The 10,393-nt window shown below is 40.7% G+C and overlaps 1 protein-coding gene across 2 annotated transcripts in view; it reads right to left on the bottom strand.

Annotated features, from left to right (window-relative positions):
- LOC111144186 (decapping mRNA 1A) overlaps positions 1 to 8,651 on the bottom strand; it is a 57,075-nt gene extending 48,424 nt beyond the window's left edge. The window contains exons 1-3 of one of the 2 annotated variants that reach the window (XM_022498380.1): positions 8,502 to 8,651; positions 5,501 to 5,541; positions 3,008 to 3,135 (exon numbers count right to left, since the gene is read on the bottom strand). In XM_022498380.1, coding sequence (XP_022354088.1) covers positions 3,008 to 3,135; positions 5,501 to 5,541; positions 8,502 to 8,636 — 304 coding nt within the window. In that variant the 5' untranslated portion in view covers positions 8,637 to 8,651. The remainder of the gene's footprint in view (positions 1 to 3,007; positions 3,136 to 5,500; positions 5,542 to 8,501) is intronic. The other variant, XM_022498381.1, reaches the window with a different exon arrangement.
- Positions 8,652 to 10,393: the final 1,742 nt, after the last annotated feature.

Raw genomic sequence — 10,393 nt, forward strand, 5'->3', positions numbered from 1 at the left:
ATTCTGCCTATGTCACTTACAACCTTTGTGATTCTTGAGCAAGTTTCTTAACTTCTCTGGGACTCTTGTTTCCTCAATAGAAGTCAGAAATAAGGGGTTAGGAACTACACTTTTGCTTAATTAACTACAGAATCTTCAGTCTTCCCAACCCTCACTGAACCCCTATAAGGGTCTCCTGGCTGCCAAAAGGCCCTCGATAGGTATGAAAACACACTGATCCCAAAATATTCAAAAGAATCACTAAACCTAAGTCCTTGGCTAGTGTAAGCATTTTCTCTGTAAGATTTTGCCTTTCCCTTTGGGGGAGGTGGTATATACATAAAAACTAAAAAATGAAATCAGAATAGAATAATCAGAACTAAAAAAAATTATAGTTCAATTTTCTATTAACTCTAAAAATTGATTTGAGTGAAAGAAGCTGGATCTGAAGGTACAGTGAGCAAAATGGGTCAGATGTCTTAGTGGTATTTCCCTCAAGAAAACGACAGAAGGGCAGCTATAGAATCAGGTATAATTACCTGTATACACACTCAGACACTAATTAACTTTTTGTTTAAAGAACAAATCCCTTAACAACTCAGTAGCTTGCAGACCTGACAAGACTATTTTCCACAGTTAAGACTAGGTTGACAAAACACACTCGAGAGAGGTCCTCACTCCCAGAATCACTTGATGCTGCCTTGTCACTTCTCCCTGATACAGCTGTTCCTTTAAATACCTTCCCCAAGCTCCTCTTGTAGATTGTTTCTAATACACTCACAGTGTTGTACTTGACCTTTTCAGGCCCTTCTCTAGTCTGAAAACAAGCTGATGTGCTCTTGAATTTCTAATTAGCAATGCCAAAAACCGTACGGCCCCTTAGAAGATGATTCAGTGCCTCAATTAACAAGGAAACTGGACAACCTTGGTTAAGTGAGTTTTCTGTTCAACTAAGGAAACCTCTGTTTTAACTTAATGAAAATCTTCCTAAAATAAAATGTATTAATGTACCTTTCTGCTCAAGAATATTCTGATTAACATAATAAACGATGATTTCAGGTCATATCATGACAACAAATTAATCTATGAGACTATAGTGGGGTTAAAGTTACAGAAAACTGACACTTTTATGCTGACCCTGGGTTACACTCAAGATATTTGCCAGATTCTTACAAAATGAAACCTAATATCAGCTTATGTTCTTATAATTTCCTTTCATTTCTTCCATACATGGACTATAGAAATGTTTCCAGATAACTGAGGCCAATAAGTTAAATTTTGGTTAGTCGTGATTTAATTATATTTGGGTTATGTTGCATTTTCAACTTCAAAGGAACCTTTGCTTGTTAAAGAAATACTATGATTAACATCAGGTTTATGCTAAACAGTAAGTGAATCCATGGGTCTCTGATAATTTTCCTGACTACATTAATAATCGAACTTTTCTTAGAAGCAATAGCTAGATTAATTTCCTGGTAGTTAAGAGCAGAATTAAATAAATTTTCCTTAAAAAAAAAAATTGGAACTATGTTCCTCTGCAAAATTTCCCCTTCAACAGAATTTCAGCACGAACAAAACTGCCATCTGAAGGTAATATTAATTTAAATAAATCCCTCTGAACTTACAGGTATTAAAAAGCATTTCTAATATGCCCCCCAGACACTAAAATCTCAGAAAGGAATTATCTGGACAACAGTTCATTGAAAAAAATCAAGAGACTATTTCACTTAAATACTTAAAAGTGAGCTGTGGAGAAGAATTTGGGGCTTCTGGCTCTGAAACAGAACTCACCATTCCTCATTCAGGAAATTAAAAGAGGCATAATTTCCAGAGCTTTTTATATTTTACACCAAAGACATTCCTCCAGTACCAGTTACCTTCTAGTCAAGTGAAATCCAAACAGTAACTTTTCCTTTTTTAATTTTTTGTAGTAACTTTTCCTTTTTATGTGAGAAGTAACATTTCTCCAGCAATCTACTTGGATAATAGTTACGGTTGCTCTACCACTAACTAGGTCTGATCCACCCACAGTCAATGCCAAACAGTCTCTCTTCTGTCCTCAAACACTCATGCCTTCAACATCCATACTGAAATACAGTAATTGAGGATACTTTTTAGTATCTTCTTTTTTCCCCCACTGGTATCTTAACTTTTTGAAAGGGCCACTCTAGCTTTGTGGACTGCATGCAACCATTCGTAAGAGTCTGTAAAATGCCTGAAAGGACCCTGGAACTAAGGAGGAGAGAAAAGTGTTATGATTCTCGCTCTCCAACTGGGGACCTGCCACTCACCTCTGAGTCTCAGCTCCCTTAATTGCTTGCCTGCCCCACACAGGTTATTGTATCATTAACATTAAGGTAAAGCAGCTCTCAGCCCAGAACTTGTACCCAGTAGACACTCAATAAACAGACTGAAAAATACCACAACCCGGGTAAAGATAGTACTTCCTCTGTGGATAAATATATCAGTCCCCATCTCGTATCTCTCAAACTAAGTTCTGTTGCTCAGGGGCATGGGCAGCCAATAATTCAGTGTCCAACCAAAACAAAGGATGAAACTTATTTTCATAAAACAAACAACAGGAATATGATGTATTGCTATTATATGGAAGAGTATATTTAACTAAAACAATATAAAAAGTTACTGTATATAAGAGCGTTTCAATTTTAGAAGCCCAATTTAAAAGATTTGATCTAAGACTCATTTATAACCTAAGAGTACAGATAAAAATACATTCTTAAAGATTTTCTTTATTTCTGAGAGACAGAGAGCAAGCACAAGCAGGGGGAGCAAAAGGCAGTGGGGGAAGCACGCTCCCTGCTGAGCAAGGTGCCTGATACGGGGCTCCATCCCAGGACCCGGGGATCATGACCTGAGCTGAAGGCAGACACTTAACTGACTGAACCACCCAGGCATTCCTGTATTTTTTATTTTAACTTGAAACTCCAAAAATAACATGATGATAGAAACCAAAGTCACTCAATTTAAATTGTAAATAGATGAACTGTAATAAAACTGATATACTCACAGCTTGCATTTCTATACAGAAGAAATGGTTCATGGAGCTGAAATTCCAAATCTTTATTCACTGGTTCAACCAGATTGTGCATATTCAGTCGATTCACAATGGTAAAACCATGGTAAGGTGAGGCTGACCTTAGATTTGACAGAAGAAAAACACCTGTAGTCACTGTTTCATTTGCAGAAATGTTATCTACTTCTTTATTTCCATTTCAAAGAATAAGGATATTACCACATTATACAATATTGTTGGCACTTAAAACTGCAAACAAAAAATTTAAGTCAGATCACACCCCGCCTCTTCTCAGTAGCTTCTAAGGACTTAGTTCCCCAGAGTAAAGGCCAATGCCCTTTCTAATGCCACCAAAGCCTTGGCTGATAGGTGCCCTCCTCACCTTCACCTCGTCTGCCTCTCCCCTTGCTTCTGCTCAAGCCACACTAAGCTCATCACTCTCCCTACAGGTATGCTTCTACCTAGAGCCCTCTGCCTGGACCACTTGCCCAGAATCTAGTTACCTTAACCCCAACAGGCTCTTCCTCAAATGTCACTTTTTCAATGACACTCACTGGAGAACTACCCTTTCTCAGGCTCCCAGCCTGCTCTCAAGTTCAATACCTCCAACTCGCTTCTCTTTTTTCCATACCATTTACTTATTTTTCATATTTGTCTTTCCCCACTAGAATGTAAACTCCATGCAAACTGGGATTTTTGGCTTATTTTTTTCAGATATTAGCTGAGACAGATACCTAGCAGATGTTTAATAAACAGTTGCTCAACAAAAATATCGCTTATTTTAAACACAGTACAGACCTGGTTTTAATAATGACTGTCCACCATTATAATCATGATTTTTTTTCTTACACCAAATAAGTCTTTCTATAGTTCTCCTGAGCTAAGAGAGAAAATGCCTTGAATCCTATGATAACAAACATCCTTCGTTCTCATATCAGGGTGATTCAGTACATGATTCTTGGTTCTCATACCAGAGTGACTTAGTACATGATCTTCACATGCATGTAATACTTCATAGTTTCTCAATCGTTTTTCTGTACACAAAGGAGATTTGAGAATCCTACTCTACAGATTAGGAAATAAACTCAGAATGATTAAAGCCTTTGTCCAAAGTCACACAAATAAGGTGACCAGAACTGAGCTTTAGGTTTTCGGACTCCAAATCCAGGCTTTTTGTACACTAAGGTCTCTAGCAAAACGATATTCTGACACCGTGGCACACCTTTATCCAAGGTACATAAAATGTTCTCACATTTCCCAAAGAGTTCTTTGGTTTCCTTTTATTAGGATCAATACTATGTAAGCCTCCATGAATTTAATTAAGCCAAATCATTTATTATACTAAATTTTGTATTTTTTACAACCAGTGGAGATGTACTATACTGTTTAACAGTGAGGCCGGGAAAATATTTTCCTAATATCACAGATACCAAGATTCTAACAAGAACTGATGAGTTTCTAGAGATTACCATAGAGGTAATAAAGAACAATGAAGTAGGTGAAGGGTAAAGGCACCCTGGGAAAGAATGATGATGAGCTCCTATAGTTACTATGTAGTATCAAAGCACTTAAATACAAAGGAAGAAAAAGATGTTTTTAGACAAGATCTCAAAGTTGCATGCCAAAATTTAGAGGAATATCTGACAAATTCTTAATTACCATCAATATAGAAGGCAATCTTTAAATGGTAACTCATAGTACAAAAAAAAAAAAAAAAAAAAGAAGTGGGGAGGACCAGATGTCAGTAATAATTCCTGCTGAATCTCTAAACTTAGAAACCATGGGAAGGAACCTGCTGTAGTCAGAGCAAAACCTAAGGGAGAGCCTAAGACCAAGGAACTCTGACTATCCTTTTCTGTTAGTTACAAGTTAGGACACAAAAGGTGCCTAACAAAAACAAAAGCTGCAATTTGCAAATCAATCACATTTTAGATAATTAACTCCGAGAAAAGTTGAAAATAAAAAGCGTGCAACTGAATAAACCAGGTTTTCTAAAGGACTCTCAAACGAAAATGACACATCACTAAAGACACTGTACCCAATGCTGAACTTTTTTTGTGGGGAGGGGTTCAGAAAGGGGACAGAATCAGAGTCATAAGAAGATGACTCATTTAATAAATACAGAATAGAGAGACTGACCTTTCAACTACATTATTTTATAGAGTTAGTTTATGTATTATGTTTTTCTCTCTTTATACATGTTTAATACAGGGGGAGGGAGAAACGCATCTGTTTTAGACTTATTCATTATTAGAAAATGTTTTCTATTTTGACAGTTTTGCTAGTTCCTAGGTAAGTTCTAGTTCTGTTTATTCTGAATCACAGGAAGGCTCAAAGAAAGGATATAACTTGGTTCAGATCTCACAGCTAGAAATGGATGAAGAAGGTCAGGCAGGAAGGTTCCAAAAATGGGGCTGAACCACTTTATATAACACTGTTCACCATTAGATTAAAAATACATATGTATGATTCTTTTTAAAAGCTTACCTTCGATATACAAATAAGGTCCCTTCTATATCAGTCTTCTCCTATAATAGAAATGACTTGATTAGTTTTTCCCCCATAATCCAACCCCAAATGGTCCTAATGGAGAAATACTTCATGTTTAAGATGAAATTGCTTATTTTTAAAATTAGTCCCTTTAGAACAGGTCAGGTAAGTCTCTTACTCTACAAACTACTGTTGTTAGTTTCTTTTGTATCCTTTCTATGCTTGGGTTGCATACTAAGGTATATAAAATGTTTGGTCCAGCAACATGTCTGTTATCTGCAGCATTTTCCTCCATAAAATTTTAGGGTGAAAAATCTTAGAATTAGCGCCCCCCCCCCCCCCCCCAGTTTCTAAAGACTATTTGAGAGAGAGAGCACATGCACACATAGGGAAGGGGCAGCAGGGAGGGAGAGGGAGAGAATATCAAGCAGACTCTCACAACCCTGAAATCATAACCAGAGCCTAAACCAAGAGCTGGACCCCTAACTGAGTCACCCAGGAACCCCACTTTCCCTTTATAAAGCTAAAATGTCTTATCCAGATTTTTAAATTTTAAAGCCAAGCTTCTGTGTACAGCAATTCCTTCACTTTTAAAGTTTATCAAAGTTTGGCCAGGATGGTGGGGGGGGGCATTATCTTCTAGGATAGTTTGTTTCATCATTGGGCAATTTTGGTATATTTTTATGAATGGTGAATTTTGTGGTTTGTTAAATATTGTCAAACACAGTTTTTTATTCTTAGAACTTTGTTGAAGAATCATGAAAAACTGAAGCTATGCTCTGCCTTAAGCTAATTATTGTAGGACATAAATAATTAAAAATTTTCAGCATAAATGAAACATTTTGACTAAAAGTAGAACTCATATTATCTTTTGTTTGCTGTGACAAATGGACTTAGGTTTTATTTTTTTATTTTTTAGATTTATTTATTTATTTATTTGATTGACACAGAGAGAGAGAGAGAGATCACAAGTAGGCAGAGAGGAGGAAGCAGGTTCCCCGCTGAGCAGAGAGCCCGATGCGGGCCTCGATCCCAGGACCCTGAGATCATGACCCGAGCCGAAGGCAGAGGCTTCAACCCACTGAGCCACCCAGGCGCCCTGGACTTAGGTTTTAAACACATACAGTGTTTTTGAAAACTCCAAATAACAACAGTAGTTCACAGCTTGGATTGAACCTATATATTTTAATGCAATCAACAAACTGAGAGAAAACTTTAAAGGCTAGTCATTCAAAATTGGGTTTGTTGGGATATAAACATTTAAAAAATATTTATCATATTGCGAGTACTGCTCTACCTTGAATATCATCTTAAAACTTTTCCTTCCTAAGGATTCATAGGCCTTTTCTTGCCTTTCAAATGTAAAATTTTAGTATAAAAAAAGTGGCAATCAATGGTCTCACGTGAAAGAAAACTTGCTCAAACACAAAACTGTGCAAAGTTACAACTCACTGTAAAATGAAGACACAAAAGATTTAGGTTATGCACTATGTGCCATTATCCAAATGAACCAAAAATGGCAGCTTATTTTTCAATTCAGATTATTATAACTAGTATTTCATATTTAAAGCAGGACTCTACAATTTAAATTCAACAATACTGAAAGTCTGTGGAAAACTAGAATTAAAAGTCTGTTAGTCCAAAGTTCCTGCTCCTAAGTCTTCACCATTTGTCTGCAATTCATATCTCACAAATTTATAGGCAGACCAAATAAAGAAAAATGATTCTGAACAATTCAAACTAAGGCAATATCTAAAACAGCCACACTTAAAAAAAAAAAAAAATCTATAATTTTGTTCTTTGTGGCTTTCCAAACCTCCTTCTCTTCCAGGAGGTGAAAGAAGATAAGGGAAGAGGATTCTGAAAGCTCTCATCTGAATTCTTTATAAACATCAAATGATTTTCACAGAATTACTGTCTAAATATAATCTATGTATCTGTTTTATACCGTAAGGAACGTATTACAATAATCTTTCAGAGTTTTGTTAGTATAAGGATTACATTTTTTTACTGAAATATGAGTGTTACTCATTTATGAACTCAACCCACCAAATATTCACGGATTATTTGCCAAAAGTAAAGCCTAGAACTGAATGAATAAATTATGGAGGGTTAATTACTAGAAAACTGGAAATTATGTTACTTTTAATCAGGGGCCAACAAGTCAGAGAACAAACCCTATGTAACTTTTCGGACCCCCTCCCGCGCAAAAAAAAAAAAAAAAAAAAAAAAAAAACAACAAAACCCAAAACAAAAAACCCAAAAAGTACTTAGTCCGGAGGGAGGATTCAGAGGTGATATCACCAGCAGCACAGCTGGAACGAAACACATTTACAGGGTCTCTTTTCCAAAGATTTCAAGGGAATCCAATTAACATGGAAGCCCTTTCCCTAAGTGCCTTGAAATCTTTTCCAAAACTCTCGAATACAGTGTAGTTCAATAAAAGCCGGACTTATCCCCCACACCACCCTTCTTCCAAGAATCGAAACTAATTGGATTTCAAGCTTTAAATCCAAATGACCTCTATGAATGGGGCTCTTATTTACGTGCCTGGTGGGGGGAGAGGACGGTGTTTACTTTTATAGATTTATACATGTACGTATACTACATGTATATGTAGTTTATCTAACACCCCTCACAGCTTCAAACACAATCTTTCGGGTGCCTTTCGGACTCCCACCGTTCTCGTCCACCAACACGTCTGGAAAAAAGGCATATCGCCCAGGTCTCCGGACCCAACCCCAAGGGACTGATCCTCCTCCAATCCTTCCTTCTATCGGCTTTCCCCCCTAGACGTCCTGGGCCTACTTCTCTCGCTCTTCTCCCCAATTCCCGGCGCCCCTGACACCCTTCAGGGACCGGCCAGTCTCTTCTCCAGTCCCTGGCCTCCCCGCTGCCGCCCTGGCCTCCCGAATCGCCCCCAACCCAGGACAGTCCGCGCTGCCACTTTAAGAGGCGGCGGCCGGCCGGACGGCCTCCGCGGCCTGGCCGCACTCACCCACTGGTTGGCCTTGGGGCAGAAGGTGTACAGAGCGACCTGGCCCGTGAGGTCTGCGATGCTGGTGATGTAGGGGTCGTGCTGTTTCAGGGCCGCTAAGCTCATCTCCTGCCCAGCTCTACTCAGCGACTCCATCTTGAATTCCGGAGCCAAGCCCCTCCGGCAGAGGCGGAGCCGCGGACAGGAAGGTGCCATCGAGGCAAAATTCCCCCAGTAGCGTCAGCACCTTCAACTTCCGCCTCTCGGCCGGGCCTCGCGGCGGGGGGGGCGGGGGGGTACAACAACTATTGTGCTCCGCTGCGTCCACGCCCCCGGGTGCCGGGTTCCGGGAGCGTTAGGTTTGTGACGGTCCAGAGTGTGGTGTTGGAGTCAGTGAGTGACCGAGCTGGCAGGCGGGGGCTCAGGAGCTTCCTGTACTCCGGGTAAAAAATGTCCTGACCGCGAGCCTTCACCGGGCTCCTGCCGGACGAGGCAGCAGACCGCCGCGGGGCCGCACAATGAAAAAGCCCGCTGTGGCTGTGCGGGACTCCACGGTCGTGGGGAGAGCACAGAGAAGCAGGGAGGGGCAGCACCCCGAAAGTCACCCCAGATCTCCGGTCTCACTAGATCGCCGCCGTCAGCATTTTTTTTTTTCCCTTGAAGGAACATCTTGAAAAAAAGCCAAAGTAGCCCTCCCGTACGTGCACAGGCGTGTCCTGTGCTCGCCACTCTTGTTCTTCGCTTTCCTCGTCTGAAGCTCGTGTAAGTCCTTCCACCCAGGCTTGGCTCGAGCCCGCGAAGGCGCGTTTGTCGCGCCGCGGTGAAAGCTTTCAACGGCTCGTTCTCCGAGCAGACGCGCCTGAAGCCTTGTAACACGTTTTTTAAAGCACCAGGTACCAGCCCAAGAGTGAAACAAGGCGTGGGGACTCTAGGGGACTCTGTTCACCCCCTCTCCACTTGTTCAAAGAACATTTTCTCAGGCGGAAAAGATACTCCCATGGAATTGAATTTTTTTTTTTAAGATTTTATTTATTTGACAGAAATAGCACAAGTAAGCAGAGCGGCAGGGAGAAGAAGAGGGCGAAGCAGGCTCTCTGCTGAGCAGGGAGCCGGATGCGGGACTCGATCCTGAGACCCTGGGATCATGACCTGAGCCGAAGGCAGAGGCTTAACCAACTGAGCCACCCGGTACCCCAGAATCGAATTTTTTTTTTTTAGTTTTTTTTTTTTTTAAGATTTTATTTATTTGACGGACAGAGATCACAAGTAGGCAGAGAGGCAGGCAGAGAGAGAGGAGGAAGCAGGCTCCCTGCTGAGCAGAGAGCCCAATGCGGGGCTCGATCCCAGGACACTGGGATCATGACCTGAGCCAAAGGCAGAGGCTTTACCCCACTGAGCCACCCAGGCGCCCCTGGAATCGAATTTTGAAAGGAAAAAAAAAAGGGGGGGGGAGGAACCCCGTCATATTTGTGTTGTTTATGATTTTTATATCCCAGGGCCGTTGGCTAATGGAAAGAATATAATGCCTTATATTCTTTGCAGTATCAGGTAAGGAGCGTGTATGAATGCAGATAAGGAGATAAGCCCTTCAGGTGCTGTGGGTTAAGTGTTTATTGAACCTTTAAGGATGAGTAGGAATGGCTCGGAGAAGAAAGGCAAGGGCTCTCTTTCACTTTACAGTCTAATGGTGAGGTAGAGGAAGTGTGGTCATCCTCATTTGATGAATGGTTTAATTGAAGCTGGGGGGCTCAGAGTTCCATACGAGTCCGGGGGTGGGAGCGGGGGGTGCGGTGGGGAGGGAGGGGATCTAGTATTAGAGTCTAGAGACTCCTTCCAACCCCCAGAGCCCTTTCCTCTACACCAGGGCTACCTTTCTGCATCCTTGAGGACTAGACTTACTCCCCTCCACCTAC

This window comes from Enhydra lutris, unplaced genomic scaffold (assembly GCF_002288905.1).
Source record: "Enhydra lutris kenyoni isolate GAN:26980312 unplaced genomic scaffold, ASM228890v2 scaffoldscaffold10, whole genome shotgun sequence".
In the NCBI taxonomy this organism is placed as follows: domain Eukaryota; kingdom Metazoa; phylum Chordata; class Mammalia; order Carnivora; family Mustelidae; genus Enhydra; species Enhydra lutris.